The sequence below is a fragment of the Ascaphus truei genome, chromosome 11, assembly GCF_040206685.1.
Source record: "Ascaphus truei isolate aAscTru1 chromosome 11, aAscTru1.hap1, whole genome shotgun sequence".
NCBI classification, from domain to species: domain Eukaryota; kingdom Metazoa; phylum Chordata; class Amphibia; order Anura; family Ascaphidae; genus Ascaphus; species Ascaphus truei.
The window spans coordinates 27,274,073-27,297,590 of record NC_134493.1 but is presented as its reverse complement, the minus strand read 5'-3'; the positions used below and the strand labels follow the sequence as shown (position 1 = coordinate 27,297,590).

The window sequence follows — 23,518 nt, the reverse complement described above, 5'->3', positions numbered from 1 at the left end:
AATCTGACTATTTCCTGTTCACAATCACCTTACAAATCACATTTTTTTTCCTGATTGTTGTGTATTCATCACTTTGAAAAAGGTTTTTATAGCTTCAGCAAGGTCATTCGGGAACAAACCAAACAAAAGTAAGTCTTTATTTTCAATGTGAAGTTTATTGTTGTGGCTTATTTGCACAAGTCTTAATATGGCACATTTGTTATAATCGGGACTTGTTACTGTGGTTTTCTTGATCATATTATTTGTGATCACTTCGAAGCCGTCACCACTAATGCAGATGACTAGTTGTAAACAAATTGTGTTTCTCAAGGTATGCAAAAATAAAAGGTCAATGGCAGATTTTTATTTTTAATTAATCCTGTTGGAATTTAATTCCCTATTACAAACTATACATGGAGATTTAATTTATAAGCCAGTTGGGGTATGTGTAACTTCCTCTGTACAAGCACTCGGTGACCATCTGCTTTTGGTAATCAGGGACACAATCACTTAAAATGAGAAGCAGATGCTTGTGTGAGATATATAAATGCCACAACCATTGAAAATACACCACCTTAAGTTTCAAAGAAGAAAAATAAGTGACATGCTGATACAAATTGTCATGGTATATTCTATGTAGAAGAAGTGGGTGAGTTGGCACAGAGTCCAATTTGATAAAGAACTACCACTTAGGTTTCTTGTTTGGGGGAAGTGAGCAAATATTAAAAGGCTACATCAGTGTTTTTCTACAGGTGTTCCCCAAGCATCCCTGGAGGGTTCCCTGCAATTTCAGGTCATTTGAATATTGTACAAAATACAGAAGAATTTACAATGCTTCTGATCACAGACGCGCTGTTAGAGAGGGTTGGGGTTCCTAACAATGCATCTGATCTCAGATGCACTATTAGAGAGGGTTGGGGTGCCTCAGACTTTCACAATATAATTATAGGGTTCCTTAACCAGAAAAAAGGTTGAAAGCTACTGGATTACAGGCATTCCCCGCATTAACGTACGCAATGGGACCGGAGCATGTATGTAAAGTGAAAATGTAGTTAAAGTGAAGCACTCCCTTTTTCCAACTTTCGATGCATGTACTGTACTGCAATCCTCATATACGTGCATAACTGATGTAAATAACGCATTTGTAACAGGCTCTATAGTCTCCCCGCTTGTGCACAGTTTCGGTACAGGTAGGGAGCCGGTATTGTTGTTCAGGACGTGCTGACAGGCGCATGCGTGAGCTGCTGTTTGCCTATTGAGCGAAATGTACTTACTCCCGAGTGTACTTAAAGTGAGTGTCCTTAAACCGGGGAATGCCTGTATATCGTAGCCACACAAGATATATTCTCATGCTTGTCCCCTTAAACATGCAGACTATGTAAATGTTTCATGTTACATCACTGCTGTCAGTAAAGATTTATACTTGCCAATGCACATGTAATAAAGGGAGAAATCTGCACTTGTGTTAACACTTTACCATCTGATAGCTACAATGCATTGAATGGGGTTACATCAAATACCATAAGGGATAATGCATGAGCAAGGGTTAGGGTTCATCATTGCAAGATTGGACATCCGAATAGGAAGGCAGAAGTTATTCCCCATCTAAAGAAACGTTAGACTGCTACATGTAATGCTCAGGGTATATTATGGGCACAAACAACCGATGTAGGTATGTACTATGGGAAACTGCTTACTGCATCAGGCACCTGAAGAATCACTTTATTTTAGGTCTTCCGCCCCAACTGTTTTTGTTGAGGAAAATGTAACACCAGGAGCTGCGGCGACATCTTTGATTGGCGGATCAGACGCGTGCAATAAATCTTTGTAACTTTCCAATAGTGAGAGCACAGTTATAGCTGAACCAGCCCATGCCCACTATATGCTGGTGAAATTAGAGCTGTAGCAGCCTAAATAAGAATACACAACAGAAAGGAAGGTGGGGAAAAGTTAAATGTTAACGTGGCAGGAGCTGGAACTATAATTTTCCCACTTCCCATTTAGAATAAGTCCACTGTGGCAAATATACTGGGGATAAAAATAGAGCGGTTTACCGGAAACACTGCTTCCTTCTTGCCCTCACTTCCTAGAATCTTGTGTATGATATGGGTGCTTCACACACAGGTAGGCTTCACTCATTACAATATCTTGCATCTGCCTTACAAATTCCCAGAATCCCTGGCTGCAGTGGAAGTACTGTATGCTAAGAGATAATGGGGAAGGGCAGGTTGCAGCCCTGTCCGCCACGTAGCTCACAAGTGATATTTTTATTTGCTTTACGGTGGAGGGTTTTTTTCACTTTTATACCCACCATAACTTATATGTGTGGTTTAAACCTATGCCAACTTCACATTACAAAGATAGTATAACCAGTATACAAAGGTCAACATAGCCGTCTGTGTTTTAACTGGCTCTGCCTTTTAACCCAAGCTGTGGTGAAAAGCTGTGCATACGCTTATAGGGATCCATGTTAAAATGGACATGAGATAAAAGGCGACACTGTGCTCATTTGCATGTCATTACCCAGAGTCCCTGGCTGCAGTGGAAGCGCTGTATGCTAGGAGATAATGGGGAAAGGCAGGGCTACAGACCTGTCAGACATGTGAATGTGCTCACAAGTGATATTTTTATTTGCCTTACAAATACAGCAGTCAGTATCCAGTGCTTATACCAATACAAATAATTGTTAAAATGTGTTATTTTAACTTTAGGTTTAGCATGACCGTCTCCACTTAAAACACATCTAACAGTGTTCCTACAATGCCTCAGGTATTCCAAACCAAGAGCTTCAAGTAAGCCATAGTGTAAATACCAAAAGGAGGTCCCTTACCCACAATGCTGTATTTTGGAGGATGCTCCAGAATTAAGAGTTCAAATGTTTTAAAAACATGTTAAAAGCCACTGCTACTATAGAATATATATTTACTTTGGAACGAAGTCTATTAAGCAGGTCATAGGATACCCAAGATATCCAAATTCACTCCAACTTTAAAATTAGACTATTCATTTGTGATCCACTCTATATAGAGAGAGGCTACTGTGTAAAACATCTGGATCGCGGTTGTCACCGCACCCTAATAACATACATTTAAAACACGGTAAATAAGTTCACACGATTTAGAGCGTGGGCTGTCTACAGGAGCGGGACTCCACAACAGCCTATGTCTATATTGTTTATATATCCATGTAAACAACAATGACTATAACTTATCTAATGAAAACTCACAATTGTACACGCAGTGAAAATAATCATTAGAAAAAATAAATCTACGGAACTGCTCATCTGCCACCTTAAAACTTGGAAACCTCCCGGCATCCTTCATGGTAAAAGGCATGCTCCGTATCAATGGCTCCCAAGAGAAATCCATCTGGAGTGGCAGCTTCATTGCAGTCATTATCGTTACAGTTTAAAGCTAATTTAACAAACCAACAAGTCTTTTTTTTTTTTTTTTTTTTGTACCTACTCCCTTCTGAAGAAAAAAAACGCATTCAAAACCATCAGTTTCCGGGCGTTTGATGCCCACAATTGGCTAAAGTTATGGTTTTCTTAGAATTAATTCAAACTAGAGCATTAGGACAATAGTAACTTTGTAGGATGCAGTAGAAAATGCTGAGCTACTTCAAGACTTATTTACATGTTAGTACAGTAGTTCACATTATGGGGGACATACCCACTGAAACAGGATGAGTTAAACATTCAAGTACCAAATGCTATTAAAATACAGGATTGCTGGAAAAAGTACTCCATGCATGCAGTGACCGTGTTATTAACTACTGTGCGGCGATCAGGGAAAGGCGGAACCAGACAACAGCAGCATGGGCCCATTTTCTTCACAGTATTCGTTCTGCTAGTTAGAATCATCCTAGCTGAAGATATACTTTGCAAGACCGTTGTGACTTAGCTATGAACCTCTGTGCCATTAGGAGTCAGCTTGGTTTTTCTCTCCACTCTAGGTCCTTTGGCAGAGTACTGAACCAACAGAAAGGGTTCCTTTGTCTCTCCTTCTCCCACGATGCTCTCCTCATCCTCCGACTGGCTTATCTTCTGCAGGCGTAGGTAACACCAGCAGCCCAAAATTAAGGCCCCGAGGGCGGCAATGGCAATAAGGATGACAATGACTGTAACCACTCCAGTGGTGGGATTATGGTCCATAATCGACATGGTCGGGATTTGTGTTGAGCTCACTGAATATTTTAGCTTGGGTCTTCTGCGTGGAATCAGTTAGGAGCCGTCAAGCTGCAGTAAGAAAACAAAAGAATGTAATGTAACCATTCATAAATACATGCAGATGCAGGAGTTAAAAAGTAACATTCAGATTGTCTGTGGAGTTCTTCTTTAATGGCGATTATTCACTTTTCTGAATTAAGGGTTTGTTCACAAAGTATTACCGACACATTAAATAAGTGACACAAACCCTCCCCCATAGAGCGTACAGCAAAGAAAAATATCACGTGTGAGCACATTCACACGTCTCAGGCAGGGCTGCAACCCTCCCTTTCCCCATTATCTCCTAGCATACAGTGCTTCCACTGCAAGGGATTCTGGGAAGTGTCACCTTTTGCTCATTTGCATGTCAGAGATGATGGGGAAGGGCAGGGTTACAGACCTGTCCGAGACGTGAATGTGCTCACAACGTGGTATTTTTATTTGCTGTTCGCAAAGTACCAAGTTCACACACTTACATCAGAAGCAGAAAGAAGATCCGTGCAGTGTATTCATATTTCTATCGCTTATTTGTAAAGCGCCAACATATTCCGCAGCGCGGTACAAAGGTGGTACAGAGATTTGTTCATAGCGGATATTAACTGTTAATAGAGATTTAATGTGAGAGGTTAGACAAACAGAAGGCAGAAGGTGTGTGTGTGTGTGTCTTTATATAGCGCCTCACAGCAGTAATACACGTGACATAACATAATGGGAATAAGCGCTTCAGACATAAAAGTAACGTTAGGAAAAAGAGTCCCTGCCCAGAAGAGCTTACAATCTAAGTGATACCTTTAATATCTAACAGGTGGTTTCAAAAGCGCTTTCCAGGGCCCTTCTACAGGAATCTGTTACCTGAAGGGAACTGCGCGGCCCTGAAACATTGCACTATTTAACCACTTGTTCGCTATTAAAAATGTCCCTTCGATCATATTTCTGTTTATTCCACAGATTAACACAGTACCAGCCTCTGTGTCTATGTGAGGTTTGTGATCACTTAGAGAAGTGTGCTGATGGGGAGGATTTTACAGGCAAAGCATACAGCTGTTTACACAGAGAGGAAATCAGATATAGACGGGCACGAACAGCTAGAACAAAGCATAGAAATATCTAGAAGAAACATTAAAACAAAACAGAAGTCCTCGCTCTTTCAGGTCAGGAAAAGTATGTAAATGTCAGATGTTAGAAGTTTAACCTGTGCAGAACAAGCGAGACTGCAACAGGTTTGAAGCAATTCATCCCAAGTTGGACTGACAGATGGTGTTAATGTGCAAGCTGTGTGATTTCCCAGAGAGCAGTACTCTGCTTTTATTTTATTTTCTTCCTTTGTTTGCAAAACCAATTAGATTCAGTCTCAGCATCTGAAAGGACCAAGTAACAGAGGGGTCAGAGGTCACTGTATTCACAGACGGCCAACTATAGATTATCAGAGCAAAGCAAAATTACTTCCCTAGATCAGTTTGTAGTAAGACAGTGAAAACAGTACAAATCCTTCTGGACTTTGTCCAATAGCATTCCTCAGTAACAGAATCCCGAGCAATGCAAATACACTTACAGACTTAGGTTGCACTATGTATTTTTATTTCCCCATTTATTGTTATCCCATTGGGAGAAGCGCAGGGATTCACGTTCTGTTTTTTCACATATGTATTGCCAATAATTTCACCAGCAGCATGCTCCTTACACGGAGAAGCGCGGTGAATATATAGATTTGTTTTACAATGAAAATACAGAATTGCCCTGGTCCACATTGTGTGTACACACACACACACACACACACACACACTTAATGGCTCAAAACGCTCACATTTTATTGTTTGCATCTTCTGTTAAATAAATGTATATTTTTCTAATTTTGTATATATATATATATATATATATATATATATATATATACAGTGCTCGACAAACCCGGTCGCCCACTCGCAGGCGCGAACGGAAATTGGCCCGTGGCCAGCTACTTTTCCCCCCTGCTCTGCGCAAATTTTAAAAAAATTTAAAAAAAAAAAATAACAAAAAAAATATCCTCCTGGCTGATTGGCCAATTGGTCGTGACGCGGAATGGAGCCCTTCTCTGCAGGGGTAATGGCTTCTCCTCGCGCGCGCGGTCCGTCTCCGTCTCCTGCCCGCGCTTCCCTCCTCATCCCCTCCAGTCTCCGCTCCTGTCGGGCAAGAGATGACAGCAGGGGATTTCTCCCCCCATCTCCCCCCCCCCTGCCCCGCTTGCCCTCCGGTTCCTGCTCCTGTCCCTGTGGCTGCTCGCGCGGGGCAGGAGTTGACAGCGGGCGATGTTCCCCCGTCCCGGTTGCCCTACGGTCCCCGCTTTCCCCCAGTGCCAGTGGCTGCTCCCGATGCCAGTAGGGGTGTTCCCCTCGGTCCCCGTGGCTGTCTCCGCTTCCCCCCCCCCCCCCCCCCACAAATTTAAAAAAATAAATAAATAACAAAATAAAATATCCTCCTGGCTGATTGGCCGTGACGCGGAATGCAGCCCTTCTCTGCAGGGGTAAGTAATGGCTGCTCCTCGCGTGCGCGGTCCCTGTCTCCTGCTCGCGCTTCCCCTCTCATCCCCTCAGTCTCCGCTCCTGTCCCCGTGGCTGCTCGCGTGGGGCAGGAGATGACGGCAGGGGATTTCCCCCCCACCCACTCCCCTGTCCCGCTTGCACTCCGGTTCCGCTCCTGTCCCCGTGGCTGCACGCCCGGGGCAGGAGATGACAGCGGGGAATGTCCCCCCCCCCCCCAAACCTGCTTCCCCTTTGGTCTCCGCTCCTGTCCCCGTGGCTGCTCGCGCGGGGCAGGGGATTTCCCCCCCTGTCCCGCTTGCCCTCCGGTTCCGCTCCTGTGGCTGCATCCGCTACCCCCCCCCCCCTACACAGAGAGTGTGTGTGTATGAGAGTGTGTGTGTGTATGTATGAGAGAGAGTGGTGTGTGTGTGTGTGTGTGTGAGAGAGAGAGAACGTGTAGGACACCAAAGGTACCCCCCCACCCAGTCAGTCATCCCCCCACCCCACCCAGTCAGTCAGTCATCCCCCCACCCCACCCAGTCAGTCAGTCATCCCCCCACCCCACCCAGTCAGTCAGTCATCCCCCCACCCCACCCAGTCAGTCAGTCATCCCCCCACCCCACCCAGTCAGTCAGTCATCCCCCCACCCCACCCAGTCAGTCAGTCATCCCCCCACCCCACCCAGTCAGTCATCCCCCCACCCAGTCAGTCATACTCCCCCCCACCCAGTCAGTCATACCCCCCCACCCAGTCAGTCATACCCCCCCACCCAGTCATACCCCCCCACCCAGTCAGTCATAACCCCCCCCCACCCAGTCAGTCATAACCCCCCCCCACCCAGTCAGTCATACCCCCCCACCCAGTCAGTCATACCCCCCCACCCAGTCAGTCATACCCCCCCACCCAGTCAAACATACCCCCCACCCAGTCAGTCATACCCCCCCACCCAGTCAAACATACCCCCCCACCCAGTCATAACCCCTCCCACCCAGTCAGTCATAACCCCCCCACCCAGTCATACCCCCTCCCCCTCCCAGTCATACCCCCTCCCCCTCCCAGTCATACCCCCTCCCCCTCCCAGTCATACCCCCTCCCCCTCCCAGTCATACCCCCTCCCCCTCCCAGTCATACCCCCCCACCCAGTCAAACATACCCCCCACCCAGTCAGTCATACCCCCCCACCCAGTCAAACATACCCCCCCACCCAGTCAGTCATAACCCCCCCCACCCAGTCATACCCCCTCCCCCTCCCAGTCATACACCCCCACCCAGTCATACCCCCTCCACCCAGTCAGTCATACCCCCTCCACCCAGTCAGTCATACCCCCTCCACCCAGTCAGTCATACCCCCTCCACCCAGTCAGTCATACCCCCTCCACCCAGTCAGTCATACCCCCTCCACCCAGTCAGTCATACCCCCTCCACCCAGTCAGTCATACCCCCTCCACCCAGTCAGTCATACCCCCTCCACCCAGTCAGTCAGTCATACCCCCCCACCCAGTCAGTCAGTCATACCCCCCCACCCAGTCAGTCACCCCCCCCACCCAGTCAGTCACCCCACCCGCCCAGTCACCCCACCCAATCACCCACCCAGTCACCCCATCACCCCACCCAGTCACCCCATCACCCCACCCAGTCACCCCATCACCCCACCCAGTCACCCCATCACCCCACCCAGTCACCCCACCCAGTCACCCCATCACCCCACCCAGTCACCCCATCACCCCACCCAGTCACCCCATCACCCCACCCAGTCGCCCTCTCTCCGTCTCTCTCTCTCGCCCTCTCTCCGTCTCTCTCTCTCGCCCTCTCTCCGTCTCTCTCTCTCGCCCTCTCTCCGTCTCTCTCTCTCGCCCTCTCTCCGTCTCTCTCTCTCGCCCTCTCTCCGTCTCTCTCTCTCGCCCTCTCTCCGTCTCTCTCTCTCGCCCTCTCTCCGTCTCTCTCTCTCGCCCTCTCTCCGTCTCTCTCTCTCGCCCTCTCTCCGTCTCTCTCTCTCGCCCTCTCTCCGTCTCTCTCTCTCGCCCTCTCTCCGTCTCTCTCTCTCGCCCTCTCTCCGTCTCTCTCTCTCGCCCTCTCTCCGTCTCTCTCTCCGTCTCTCTCTCTCGCCCTCTCTCCGTCTCTCTCTCTCGCCCTCTCTCCGTCTCTCTCTCTCGCCCTCTCTCGCCCTCTCTCTCGCCCTCTCTCTCGCCCTCTCTCTCGCCCTCTCTCTCGCCCTCTCTCTCGCCCTCTCTCTCGCCCTCTCTCTCGCCCTCTCTCTCGCCCTCTCTCTCTCTCTCTCGCCCTCTCTCTCTCTCTCTCGCCCTCTCTCTCTCTCTCTCGCCCTCTCTCTCTCTCTCTCGCCCTCTCTCTCTCTCTCTCGCCCTCTCTCTCTCTCTCGCCCTCTCTCTCTCTCTCGCCCTCTCTCTCTCTCTCGCCCTCTCTCTCTCTCTCGCCCTCTCTCTCGCCCTCTCTCTCTCTCTCGCCCTCTCTCTCTCTCTCGCCCTCTCTCTCTGTCTCGCCCTCTCTCTCTGTCTCGCCCTCTCTCTCTGTCTCGCCCTCTCTCTCTGTCTCGCCCTCTCTCTGTCTCGCCCTCTCTCTGTCTCGCCCTCTCTCTGTCTCGCCCTCTCTCTGTCTCGCCCTCTCTCTGTCTCGCCCTCTCTCTGTCTCGCCCTCTCTCTGTCTCGCCCTCTCTCTGTCTCACAATCTGGATCTGGATATTTTATTTACCCTGTATATCTTAACTGCCCTATACTACACCGAAATAACATATTCTGCTTTCTTCCAGATCTGACTCAAGCTTCACACAGAAGAGATTGGAATCCCCCGTAACCCAGAAGACAGGTAGGGAACACATCCCCTCCAATGTATAACATTGTGGGAATGAGGTACCTGGACATTGAGGGTCTGCGGATCAGGTAAGATCCCAGGTGGGATTGCTGCTTTAAACATTCTGAAGCGGGGGCATCCAGGCACTAGTTAAAGGGTGCAGGAAACTAGTCATTCACATCTGGCTTTTTTGAAGTGAAACTTCCTTAGTGGCACCTCATTCGAACTGGGGCAAAAATGGATTGTGGAGACAGAAATGAAACGGATGTGACGTCAGTGCTGGCAGTTGAGGCCGGGCTGTGTTCTGGCTCAGCCCAACCCCAACACTGACATCACACCCTCTCCAAAAATCAGATGCGGCGGCGCCGCCGGCGCCGCTCCTGATGGCCGCCGCAACCCCCACATGGCTGCTGACATATGCGGCGGCGGCGATAGCCGCCGGCGCCGCTCCTAATGGCCGCCGTTCTCCGCTCGCTGCCTGCTGCTATGCCGCGCATGCGCTGTTCAGCTGCTCAGCCCCGGTCGCTCCAGCACATGCGTGCCGCCATTCCCCCCAGATGCATTGCTACAGCAGCTCCCTGGAGGGCTGGAGGCCGCTGACCCGGCTGCCGGAGAAAGCCAATACCAATGGCTGCGGGGTCTGCATGCTGCGCAACTGTGCTGCTATCGGGGGCGAGTGAACGGCCGCCATTGCCGCTCCCGCGCCGCAGTGATGGCGGCAGAAGAGGCTGTTGGTGTTGGCTGTGCAAGGGAATGCGTCCCACACAGCACCATCAGAGGGGGGTGAGGAAGAGTGCCCCACGCGCATTTTCGTGCCCTCCTGTAACCCCCTTGTGGCCCCGTACCTCCGCCGGGAGCCTCCTGCAGCAGGAAACGCAGCTCTACCGGGGGTAGAGAATGGGGGCTGCTCCGCGGTCGTGTACATCGGGGGGGGGGGGGGGGAGAGAGACACACACTGACACACATAGACACACACTGACTGACACACATACACACACACACACACACACTGACTTACACACACACACACACACACACACACACACACAGACACACTGACTGACACACATAGGAGGAAACCGCTTGATGTCTCTGGCGCGGGCTACAGTATCCCTGTCCTGTGCCCCCTCCGGTACCGGGGAGGCCGGAAGCAGCGAGGCCTGCCGGGAGGAAGGCCCGGAGGGCGGAAGTAGCGAGGCCTGCCGGGAGGAAGGCCCGGAGGGCGGCGGAGGCAGCAGCTGCGAGGAGCCATGCGCGCCCCCGTTAGGTGAGGGAGACCCCCAATAATGTCCGAGCGGGGGGCAGGGGAAAGGGTCACATATTGGGGTGCAGCGAATGGGCGCATGTCAGGCTGAGACCCCCACTTCCGGGTTTCAGCCCCCCCCCCCCCCCCAGTGCATTGTGGTACTTGTGGTTCTTGCTGAACACACACTTCTGGGTCCCCAGTCTCCTGTATGGAGGCAGGTTCACTTGTGAGACAATGAGTGCAACCACCCCTGGGACGGGACCTCAGGCAGGGAGTAATGGGGGGATAGAAAGCCAGGGCTGGCTCAGGACTGTGACCTGGGCTTAAGGACAGATGTATGAGGCACAGGGTCCAGGGTACCCTCTTCTGTCACTGTCCCCGCCCAGGGGTCCCTCCTCACCTGTCACTGTCCCTACCCGGGGGACCCTCTTCTGTCACTGTCCCCACCCAGGGGACCCTGTCCTGTCACTGTCCCCACCCAGGGGACCCTGTCCTGTCACTGTCCCCACCCAGGGGACCCTCTCCTGTCACTGTCCCCACCCAGGGGACCCTCTCCTGTCACTGTCCCCACCCAGGAAACCCTCTCCTGTCAATGTTCATGTGCAAAGAGGGAGCTGCCCTGAAATCTGTGCACTGTAGGCAAATACCCTGCCCTCTATAGCCAATAGAGGGTAATTGTCTAGCCAGCACCTGCCGTATCCTAGCAACAGACTGACACACATACACACACACACAAACACTGATTGACACACACACACACACACACACACTGACTGACACACATACACACTGACTGACACACATACACACTGACTGACATACATACACACTGACTGACACACATACACACTGACTGACACACATACACACTGACTGACACACATACACACTGACTGACACACATACACACACACACACACACACACACACACACACTGACTGACACAGATACACACACTGACTGACACATGCACACACACACTGACTGACACACATACACACACACACACACACACACACACTGACTGACACACATACACACTGACTGACACACATACACACTGACTGACACACATACACACACATACACACACACACACACTGACTGACACACATACACACACACACACTGACTGACACACATACACACTGACTGACACACATACACACACACACACACACACTGACTGACACACTGAGTGACACACATACACTGATTGACACACATACACACAAGGAATTCACACTTAGTGCAAATAGCTATTACAGGGGATGTGTGCCGAGCACGCGCATTATAAGTCAAATTTATTTGCGTTTTGTCAATGAAATTGTATTTTTATTTTTAATTAAAACATCACCAACACAAATACAATTTCTGTGACAAAAGTCAAAGAAGTTTCACTTACTATGAGCGTGCACAGCACACACAGCTTTTTTTTTTCTAGATTCAACATTTATACACACACACACATACACACAAAACAAGGACTAATTGTAGTATAATGTAATACAATAAATAAACTTATGTCAAAAACGAATGTTCTTACTAGAAATTTATTAAATTTATTTCATTTATGGGTTTTTTTAAATGCTGGGCTGGGGGCGGGATTAGAGGCGGGGTTGGGGGCGGGACGGGACTAGGTGGCGAGTAGATTTTTGGGTGATTTGTCAAGATATATATATATATATATATATATATATATATATATATATATCATACACACAAATTTGGATATATATATCATACACAAATATAAATTTAGAATACACACACACACACACACAATCACCCAAAAATGTGTTGGGATTAATTAATGTATCCACCATTGTGTGTTCTCAGAGAAGTTCCCATTAATTCTAAACCACAACAACTTTGCACAGCATTTTAAATTTCCTTGAGATATAAACATAAGTCAAAAACAGATACAGTAATTATGGCATGCTCTGTAATAATTTGCATCGTTCTGAACTAAATGTACCCAACATACTAAACGCCGTCACTTATAAAGAGAATGTTCAATGCATTTAAATCCTGCACTAGGTTTTGTGGCCATCTCCCTGTCGCTGTTTGAGAGAGAAGACATGTTTTGCTTTGTGTAAAAATTACATAATTGACTGTATTTTAGTTGGTGAGGTCATCCATTCCCAGAGGAGAAAAAGAAAGCTATGCTAATAGAAAACACACACCAGCTGTATAAAGGGAATGCCGCACTATGAAAGATCATTTTATTACTGGGCACATGGGCTCTGGAGCCTAAAAACCCAGTAATAAATCTCTTTTTTCATAGAGTGCTAGTTTCCCTTTATATGTTGTTGTATCTGTACAATTGAGCTCACAGGGGAGAAGGGCAAACAGAGCATCACAATAGCAGAGGAAGATGAGATGGATGCGATTAAAATTCACAACAAAAAGACCTTGAAATGTGTAGGAAATACAACATATCATGGATAGGTTCAATATGCTCGCTGAGAATAACTTATACTTGCCGGACTTTACTCTTCCCCATTAATAACACAGGAAAAGAAAGACCTTTACAGCAGCAATCCAGGCGGTCCGCATCATTTATTATTATTATTGTTTAACCCGGCTTTGAAGCCGGGCGTCCCCTGAGCTAAACCCCATTAATTTCAGCTGCGGGGACCCCCTCCTTCCCGAGAAACTTACCTCAGTAGGGGCCGGTATCTCGGTGCGGTTTTAAAGGTCTTGGTCACACGGGCCAATAAGAAGCCGCACCGGATGATGTCACGGCTTCCTATTGGCCCGAGGGAACTTTGAACGCTGCCATTACGAGAACCCCAGCTAGCCCAGTACTAGTATAGTACTTACAGATAGAGGAACTACAAGTCCCAGAAGCACATGATATCACCCAGGGATCAGCCAATCGGCGCAGAGCTTTGGTAACAACACCTCTTCCTCCCACACACAGCTGCAGCAAGAGGGGGGATCTGATCTGCTGTTAGAATTCACATTAAAGTCACTATAAATAACACTAATTGTAAGCTTGCAGTCAGATCCCAGTGTCATATATAGATATAACATATACAGTGTACTGTATACGCACCGATAAAGCAGATATATTAGTCAGATCTGTCCCATATATTGTGTAAAAGATAAATATATGAATTTCTCTTTCCACATGTAGATATAAAAATATATTGTAATGTAATATTTACAGATGACAATACTGTCCAAACAATAATGTTAGCTACTTTCTTGATTATATTAAAACTTCTACAGATTGTACCTGGCATGAAAACATTAACATGCAGTCTGCATTTAATATTAAATCATATAAATAGGTGGGGGGGGGGGGGGGGGGCGGGGGAGGGTGTAAGACACAGGAAAATATATATCCCTTGTGTGTGCGCACTTGTATACACAGTGTTCAGAAAAAATGGGACGCCTCTTATCTTTCGGCGTGCCTTGCAGAGAACAGTTTCATGGAAATTTGAGCAATTATAGGTCTGTCACAGTAGATTATAATATTTAAGACTGATTTGATCTAATAAATAGTTTTTGGCATGGATGACGGGAGGATGGCCTCATCAACCGCATAGTTACAAATGGAGCTTAGCGAAGAAGATAAACACGTTATAAAGAGCTTCAGACAGAACAAGAATTATGATCCAAAACGCTTCCATATAATGTTTCCCGATAAAGGACGGTCGCAAGGAGAAATAAAAAAAAAAACTAATTTGTAAAAACAATATATCATTCAGAAGTGGGATCAGCTGGATCAACGCGTTATCGATTATGCAAATGTCTTCGGGCGCGTGTTCCAGCAGGACATTTTCAACACAAAAATGTATACCATGCATATTTACAACTCCTTGGCTTGCGAGGGTTTTAGTGTGATTTTTTTTCTTCACTTAGCTGCTTGACTAATTACAATGAAATTATCCTGAGGCAGTCCAAGAGCCGCTCCGGCAGAGGAAACCGCTACATAAAGAGCACTGCCCTGGGAGTCGCAAAGCAGGAGGGGTTTGAGGAAAAAAAACCTACCCAATTGATTACCATGAAGGGTATACCAAGGACACAAAAACCCAGCACACAGCAATTTATAGGGATCACGGCAAATTGAACTGTGAGTTATGGTTAGACACACTGGATCATTTTAGTATTCCATACTATCAGGGAGGTAAATGCCATGCAGTCTTTTCTTCCTGCCTCCATTTGCCATTCTTCCTGATGATCTGGTAAATCTACATGCCCAAGTGGTCAGATAATTGTAAATTGCTGGTATCCAACAAATATTTAAACTTGCCTGGACATGGTACAACCAAGAATTTGCCATCAGCTGGTGTTGTACCCTCAATGTAGACTTGACTGCTGAACCATACTATAAAACGGTGAGGGAGACCGATTTTCAAACTAGGTATGATTTTGCTACTTTCTAATTTCCATTAACTTAACGGAAGAAGCATTCACATGTTAACCAGGTGGTTAAAATTGGCAAAAAAAACTTCTTAATGGCTCAGAATACCCTGGTTTCGAGGACCAAACAGCAGGGTTAATGGAAGCCCCATTTTGTGTGAATAAGAACAGAGTATGGAGGGTGTGAATGAACACTGGTAACTTTGTTTAAGGCGCCACTACTGTGGTTCTGCAGAATAGGCAGTTATGAACAGTGATGTATGGCTGACTCCAGATGCCGAATCAAAGGTTACATACTTCTAATCTGTGGAAAATTCCATCGCATGCATAATACTGCAGTCTCAGCTGCAGCAACGGCTCCCAATCCCAGCCCCTTCATTTCAAATATCAAGCAGATCCTTTCTAGATTGTACCAACGCCAAGTAGCCTGATTATGCAGTATGCCCCTAGTGAAGGATAAATGTCAAACTTCATCAGCTTTTTCTTGCAATACGTCTATCTTTATTGCAGAATTCTTAGGTATGGCTTTTATAATTCAACATCAATTATGACACAGGCGTTAAGGTGCCAGAGTAAATGAATATTTCAGTATTAGGAGATACCTTTCTTTATTTGGGCTAACAATTAATATTTTAGGCCAAGCTTTGGAGAGTTTGACCTCAGGACTGGCAATACTGGTTTACAAAAGTTCTCATCGTTTAACACAGATCACAATCTGAGACACATGAGGTCAACTCAGAAAGAATGGCAGAGGGGCATGGTAAATAAACAGACAGGGCAATCAATGGATGAAAGGGACAGTGAGAAATGTGGAGAGTAAATCATCCAGAAGCAGATGACTGAGCAGACACAAAATTAGAACTGTTAGAGGTGTTTAGATGACGCGAGTAATTTCACCTCCGTATAAAACACTAAGCGGATGTACACATTTGAAACTTGGCAGGACCTCCGGTAACTCATTATTTTATGAATGTTTGCCACAGGACCAAAACCCTGACTCAAAATACATTCTCTGTGCATGTGGCTTCTGAGATATTTAGGATGTGGGGCTATGTTTATGGTATTTGTTTACAGCCCACCACTAGAACCTTTTTATTTCCGGTGTCACAATATCAATTACTCCTCCTATAGCTCTCTGAGAATTGATCTTGGATCAGCATCTCAAAGTCTACATGTGACACCTCCTTATAGCTAAAGTACCATTTAGCATTAAAAGGTTTTCTGTGGCTGTGCCTTCTTATGGGCAGAAGGGTTTCCAAGAGACACCCCATGCCTTCAATTACCAAGTAAAACACCAGTTTTAAGGATGCAAGCCAGTAAAGTTTGATTAGAGGACAATAAATAGTTTAATTTTTAATGGTATAATTCTGCAGGGGGGTCCTAATACGATGCACAAAGCAAACTGCACTAATGCCCATTAACTGCACATGCGCTTACTATCAAATTGACCTAGAAGCGAGTTTTACGATGTTGTCCGAGCAGAAGAGTATAATGTATACCTAAACAGCATCTAAAACAGCGCAAGACGTAATGATGGAAGAGAAGGCAGTCCTACCCCAGAAGATACCCTTTAACATTTTTATAAGAGAGCCATTCACTGTATCCTGCTGGGGAATCAATCATTGGGAGCAATGCCATCAGTCATCCTCATTGCTTGGGCTGCTGCCAGTTGGTTGTGTTGCTGGCGTTTGGGGTTTTTTTCCCTATGTTTTTCTTTGCTAGTTTGTTGTTTAAGCTGCTACGCCATTTAGTAGTTGGGTCCCTTCCACTCTTGTATTCCCACTGTAACTTGGAAGGCAAAAACAAAAAGGGGAGAAGTTTGCGAATGTTACAGGGATCCCAACTCTTCGGAGGACGCATAACTGCATAGCATCCAAAGAAACGTCAAGAGAATGTCACAATATGTGGGAAAATAAATAGTTTGAAGGGGCAATTCTATATTGTCAAAAGAAACCCCCTCGCTGACTTATATAGGGGCTAGTGGCCGATTGTATTCTTCGTACATTATAGAATAACCCCATAACACTGCAATAGCCCCTATGCAAATGTTTGTTTTTTACAGAACTGTGATGAGCTCCTTCAGCCCTCCAGATGTTTACCTTTATGTGCCAGTGTTTCAGGTCCCTCTAGGGAAATCAATATGGCTGCTAGCCGCACCTCACTCCCACAGGCCAACAGGAAGGCGCAATGTCTTTAGAACCGGACATTGCTGCTTCCTATTCAATGGCCCCATCCGCCACCTTTGGTTTTAACTTTTATTTTCCCAGCATATAAAAAAAAAATAAGAAATATTACAGGAACCTAAAAAAAAAAAAAAAAAAAAAAAAAAAAGGGGGGGGGGGGGAGAGATGGGGATAGCCGCTTTGACACACACACACACACACACACACTTTTTTTTGTAAGCTGCAATGCATGGTTAGAACGTGTCACTTCCTCACACAAGCCCTACATAAAAATGCAGAAATCATATCTTTCCCCATAACATCAGGTATCATCAACCACATATATATCCGGTTAGGGCTGGTGTTACTTAAACTGTTTCAACCACAGAAAAATAAAAACCCCCTTTCCCCCCCACAAAGTCACACCACAACAAAAAGTCAACCAATATTTCATAACTGCCCTCTGCCCTAGTGTTAGCCAATAGGCTACACGCAGCCCCCTCAATAGGATGTTGGTACCTGTTGGTACCCCTTGGAGGACCGGAGTTGGCCACTCCTGCAATAGACGGAGATGAAAGCCAACACAGAGGTCTCCTACTATGTGCAAACCCGAGCAAGAGAGAGGACACGGAAAGTGACAGAGCATTTAACATTGCTGTGCACCGCAGTACTTTGCCACACCAAAAATGCAGCACAATAGGACACAGAAATGTGGGGTCTTAAATAATAAAATGGCATGTAAATTCATTCACGATCTGTAATTATTCATGCCAGTGAAACAGGCTCAATCCCGACTTGTGACCCCTTTTGTAGGCTTGTTTGCCTTCTAAAAAGGGACTAAAAATAACATTATTTCACTTACAAAATCCTCTGCCAACAGGACAAGCTATATTTGAGAAAAAAAAATTCCAGAGAGAAAGTAGGGTTTTTTTTTTGCATTAGCTGATTTTATTTCTTCAAAAAAAAACAAAAAAACTTGGTAATGGTTTGGACGTTGTAAAATGTCCGAAACCACTAGAGTTTCACACCTTTCTACGAAAAGACCATTTGAACCATGGACCACAGTAATTCAGCTTCGGGGAACCACCTGGTTTAGTCAATGGAAAAAAACAAGAAAACAAACACAAAATCAAAGGTTGCCGCTCTGAAGGACTAATCCAACACAGCAGGCAACAAAGTATTTAATAATAATAATAGCATGTTCTTGTATAGCGCTGCTAGTTTTACATAGCGCTTTACAGTGACATGTTGTAGGCACAGTCCCTGCCCCGTGGAGCTTACAATCTGTTTTTGGTGCCTCAGGCACAAGGAGATAAAGTGACTTGCCCAAGGTCACAAGGAGCCGTCAAATGTTTTCATTTTGCAAGAAATCTTTCTGCTTTTTAAATCTGAATAGACCTGCTAATATTGTATTCTATTATAATTTGCTTATCTTCTTAACGGATTGATAAAATCACTTCGCCAATAGCCGCATCATTTCTATAATACCCTATGCAAGCCCATCTAATTTTAGTCTCACGGACTGCACATGTGGTGTTGTTAAAATGTCACTAGCATAAGTTACTGTCACAATCTCGTGATAAGCTGTGCGACCATTATCTACCATTTTAGCCTTGTAGATTTAATGAAACCATATATATGTTACAATATGAGTTTCAAAACAGTTTACTGTGGTGTGTGGCGTCTCCGTGACGGGATTCCCCAACAGGTACCATATATTACAGCGATAAGGAGGAAGGAGAGATGGCCATTCTCCGTGTTCAAAGGATCTTCAGATCCTTTATTAATATTCAAATGAGACAAGTAAAAAGCACAACATTTAAGGGCATCAAGTTAACCCTTCACAAAAATCAAGACCTATATAAAAAGATACACAGCCGCTACCTCTGTGACGCAGACAGGCAGGTGGAACACTCAAAATACTTGTGAAATCACAACAGCCTCATTGCACGTGCAGGAATATATTGGTACCCACACAAGGGACATCACATGCCAACTTTGCCTGACCTTGACTACCCTTGTATTCATCAATATAGGCTAAGGTTGTTGGGAATAGCGATACAGTAACAATCTAACAATACAGCAACTTGTTGCCAAAATGATACAATGCTTTTCAAGGGCACCAGTGTGATCACAAACAATCTCAGTATGCAGGACACAATAATAAAATAATAACCGTTTCATATAGCACTTTTCTCCCAATAGAACTCAAAGCGCTTCACAATTACAGTATAGTGCGCAGTAAGCAGAATTGTACATAGGATTGGGGTTTTTTATTTACAGACAGTACCAACTGCAACTGTTCAGTTTAACACACCACGCAGTGAAGAGACGGACAGAATATGAGCCCATGGGCAATGTTTCAGCCGGCAAAACTAAAGCCGCACATATTAGTCTAGGTCTTGTACATACGAGAATATATTTTCACACAACTGGTACCTGGAGAGAAAAAAAAATACCAAAACAATCACGCCGACGGCTAACCCACAGATACTACGGCGCGTCTTCCATCCTCAATTGCAAACGCAAAGTGGAGCAGATATCCATTACAATTCCCCCAGACCGTCACCCCAAAACGCAGATCAGTTTCTTTACCGTCAGAGTATTTCTGGACAACATGCAGCATTAAACGATGAGGCGGTGAACAGGAGGATATCTTGGGTTGGATCCCATAATACGGGGCTTTCCTTCCGATTCTCTGATGTTATCCTACAGCAAATGTGGAACAAAGGGCAACTGTTCTCCAAACCCATTCAAATCCCAAGCAAATGGGTGCAAGCGAGAGGCATCATGCCTTTTACAGCCTCGTATCCTCTGCTCACATCAATGGCAAGAGGGGAAATGTTTCTTTTCCTGGAGATTGTAATTGGATCCTGAGGAAATCCCTGATCTAACATTCCAGTTGCTGCAGCACAGCCCAGTTTCCAAGTCACGTCTAAAACACCACAGAGCTGGACAATATACCGATATGACAGTAATATCGTGATACGTCCGACACCCCATAGAACTGAGCTGTAAGCCTCCATCATAACAAGCTAAAGCTCAGAAGACTGCTATAGAAGACACTGTAGTGTGTGTATGTGCGCGCACACAATGCATCTCTGCATATACATTCATTTATGACAACGGGGCAAAGGGAAAGAGAGACTTGCCTGTGGTCACAAGTCGAGTTGGACTCACCCACATCAAAGACTGTGTTCTCGCAACAAAGCTACTGCTTCAGCCCATAAGATTTCCTCTCTTTACAAACTCCATGCGCGTGATGAAAACTGCAATAAGGCGTTGCATGCTGTGCTACTGGGAAGGAGATCTGATTACACACACACTCATGCACTCAGATACAGCTTTAAAAGGGGGGACATGAGGGCTGACACTGACCAACAGGGTGAATGGTGGTAAAAATGTCTGTTACATGCATGTGTTCTCCCTGCCAGGGGGGCGTGCAATGCACTGCAGCAATGCAACCTCATCAAATACAGCCAGGGGAAATGGTGTACCACTGTAACACTATCTGATTATAGCTTGCAAAAACATATGCACCGTGTATATATACATGTGTGTGTATATATATATATATATATATGTGTATGTATGTGTATATGTGTATATATATGTATATATATCATCAACAATGTGCAAAGTGCTTCACAACATGACATTAAGAGGTCAATACATGACTAACAATGAGAAGAAGTGCAACAGGTAAATGACAAGGTTAGAGAGAGCCTGCCCCGCAGAGCTTACACTCTAAGTGTATCAGGGGGAGGGGGGGTGACAGGGCAGGGGGAGGGGGGGTGACAGGGGAGGGGGGGGGGAAATCAGATGATGGCTCCCAGACTCATTACAGCAGATTGCCCTCAGCAGCGGATTACTTCAGGGAACCTCACCTGCGGGGTAATGGGAAAGGATCCCAGCAGTGTCCCGTGAAGGTGATCACATGGGTCGTGTAACTCCCTTGGTGCTCGCAAAACAGGCAAAGAGGTGTGAGGGGTTCTGGCATGAAAGGGGTTAAAATGCGCACACATAATATGGTGCACACAAGAGTAAACATGCAAATGCCCCAGATATCCGCTGACCTCGGTGCGCTCCCCCGCTGCCGCACGGTGACTCCCTGCAGCTGCCGCACGGTGACTGCCCTGCACGGTGTGGGGGGCAGGAGAGCCCAGCTTCCACCTTCCCAGCACGCACCGCCGCCGAGCTCTGCAGCCTCATTTGCATAACGACGACTCTTATTTGTAGGCTCTGCAAGACGTCAGCGTCGAACGGCGACCAATGGGGCAGAGGCAGCGTGCGCGCGTGGTTTAGCAACAACAGCTGAGGGGGAGGGGCGAGAGAAAGAAGGGGAGGTCATGTGATGCGGGAGCACGTGACCTGAGTCACACAGGGGGCTGGGGGGGAGGTGGGATAAATATACAGGAAATAAACATGCAATAAATACTGTCACTAGTAATAATATAATTATATATAAATATAATTAAATATAAATATATATATTATTACATGTAAGTGACATCTTGTAATGATGTACAATAATACTTGGCTTATATGGAGTTCTGTCTTGTGTGTGAGTGTGAGAGCAGAGTGAGTGTGTGAGTGTCAGTGTCAGTAGCATATGCCAGAAAATAATGTAAAACACGAATCAATTACCTAAAATAGCAACAGTCTCAAAATCGCGTTAAGGTTTATATATATATATATATATATATATATATATATCTCTCTGTCTTTCACTATTATCACCCAGCACACAGCACTTGCACTGCAGCAAGGGATTCTGGGAAATGACATGCAAATGAGCACACAGTGCCACCTTTTATCTCATGCTCACATTACATGAGCAAATGAACATACAGTAATATTTACAGTTGCTTTATGCTTTACTGTGGAGGGTTTTCGTCACTTTTTTTACCCACCATAACCTTAATAAGTGTGGTGATTACCGACTCTTATCTTATTTGAGCAAATACCAGCAACCAGCCTCACACTGATGATACCCATCAAGGTTGAAACATGTCTGTGAGTGGGTTTACTGGCTTTGCATCTCCCAAGCCCTTGCTTAAAAGCTGTGCCTAAAGCAGCATGCATTGGCTTAGGGCTGGGACCCGCTGCGCCCGGCGACTCGCGCGACTGCACGGGCGTTCCCCACCAGCAGGGGAATCCTCCCGAGCCGGTCCCGGTCCCCCCCTGGCTGCACAGCGCACTACACGCTGTGACGCGTCAGCCGCTAGGGGATACAAGAGAATTGTGATCCCTAGCTTCGACGCGTCACGTGGTGTGGCTGTGAGCCAATGGGGAGGGGAGGCTTCGGGAGGAGGAGAGGCTTCGGGGAGCGGGGAGGAGCGTGGAGTGACAGCAGCGTGAGTGCCTGTCTGTGTTTGTGTATGTGTGTGCCTGTCTGTGTGTATGTGTGTGTATGTGTGTGCCTGAGTGCCTGCCTCTGTCTGTGTGTGTGTATGTGTGTGCCTGAGTGCCTGCCTCTGTCTGTGTGTGTGTGTGTATGTCCGAGTGCCTGTCTGTGTGTGTGGGTATGAGTGCCTGTGTGTGTGTGTTGCTTAATTTACTTACCTTCAATCAGCAGCTCCAGCCCGTGGAGGGAGGGGGGGGGGGGGGAGAGTAGCGGGTCCCTCCGCTCAAGCCACGCCCCCCCTCCCGCTCAAACCTCCCACTCAAACCTCCCACTCCCGCCCACCTCCTACAGACCGCATATCGCGGTCTGTGTATGTCAGCGCCCCGCCTGTATGCAGTGCGGGCGCGCTGACTCTGGGAGCGGGGCCTTAGCCTTAGGGTTGCTCATGTAATGTGAGCTTGAGATAAAAGGTGGCACTGTGTGCTCATTTGCATGTCATTTCCCAGAATCCCTTCTGCAGTGGAAGTGCTGTGTGCTGGGTGATAATGGTGAAAGACAGGGTTGCAGACCTGTCTAAGACATGCAGATGAATATACAGGAATATTCACAGTTGCTTTATGCTTTACTGTGGAGGGTTTTAGTCACTTTTTTTTACCCACCATAACCTTAACAAGTATATATATATATAATATATATAAAAATTATTTATTTTTAATTTAACTCAAGTATGGGCATATACTTTATTACACATACACAATCTAAACAAGGTAAAATCCCAGACCCACACATATATATATACCATATATGTATATATTAATTTGTGCCAACAGGAGCGCTACTAGGAAAGTGACCTCAAATATACAGCAATAAACAAAGAAGCCCCCAGTGCACATCCAATG

The 23,518-nt window shown here is 46.3% G+C and overlaps 1 protein-coding gene across 15 annotated transcripts; it reads right to left on the bottom strand.

The window, feature by feature from the left end:
- Nucleotides 1-135: 135 nt before the first annotated feature.
- On the bottom strand, nt 136-21,509 carry SNN (stannin). 15 transcript variants are annotated; one of them, XM_075565377.1, is made up of 4 exons: nt 21,349-21,509; nt 20,453-20,569; nt 16,666-16,898; nt 136-4,216 (listed from the first exon to the last, which is right to left on the bottom strand). In XM_075565377.1, exon 4 carries the CDS (start codon nt 4,139-4,141, stop codon nt 3,878-3,880), a length of 264 nt encoding a protein of 87 aa, XP_075421492.1. In that variant the 5' UTR covers nt 4,142-4,216; nt 16,666-16,898; nt 20,453-20,569; nt 21,349-21,509; the 3' UTR covers nt 136-3,877. The 15 variants fall into 15 exon arrangements, with proteins under 15 accessions (XP_075421492.1, XP_075421491.1, XP_075421497.1 ...); XM_075565376.1 differs by having other exon boundaries at nt 20,453-20,566; XM_075565382.1 differs by having other exon boundaries at nt 16,666-16,892; nt 20,453-20,566.
- Nucleotides 21,510-23,518: the final 2,009 nt, after the last annotated feature.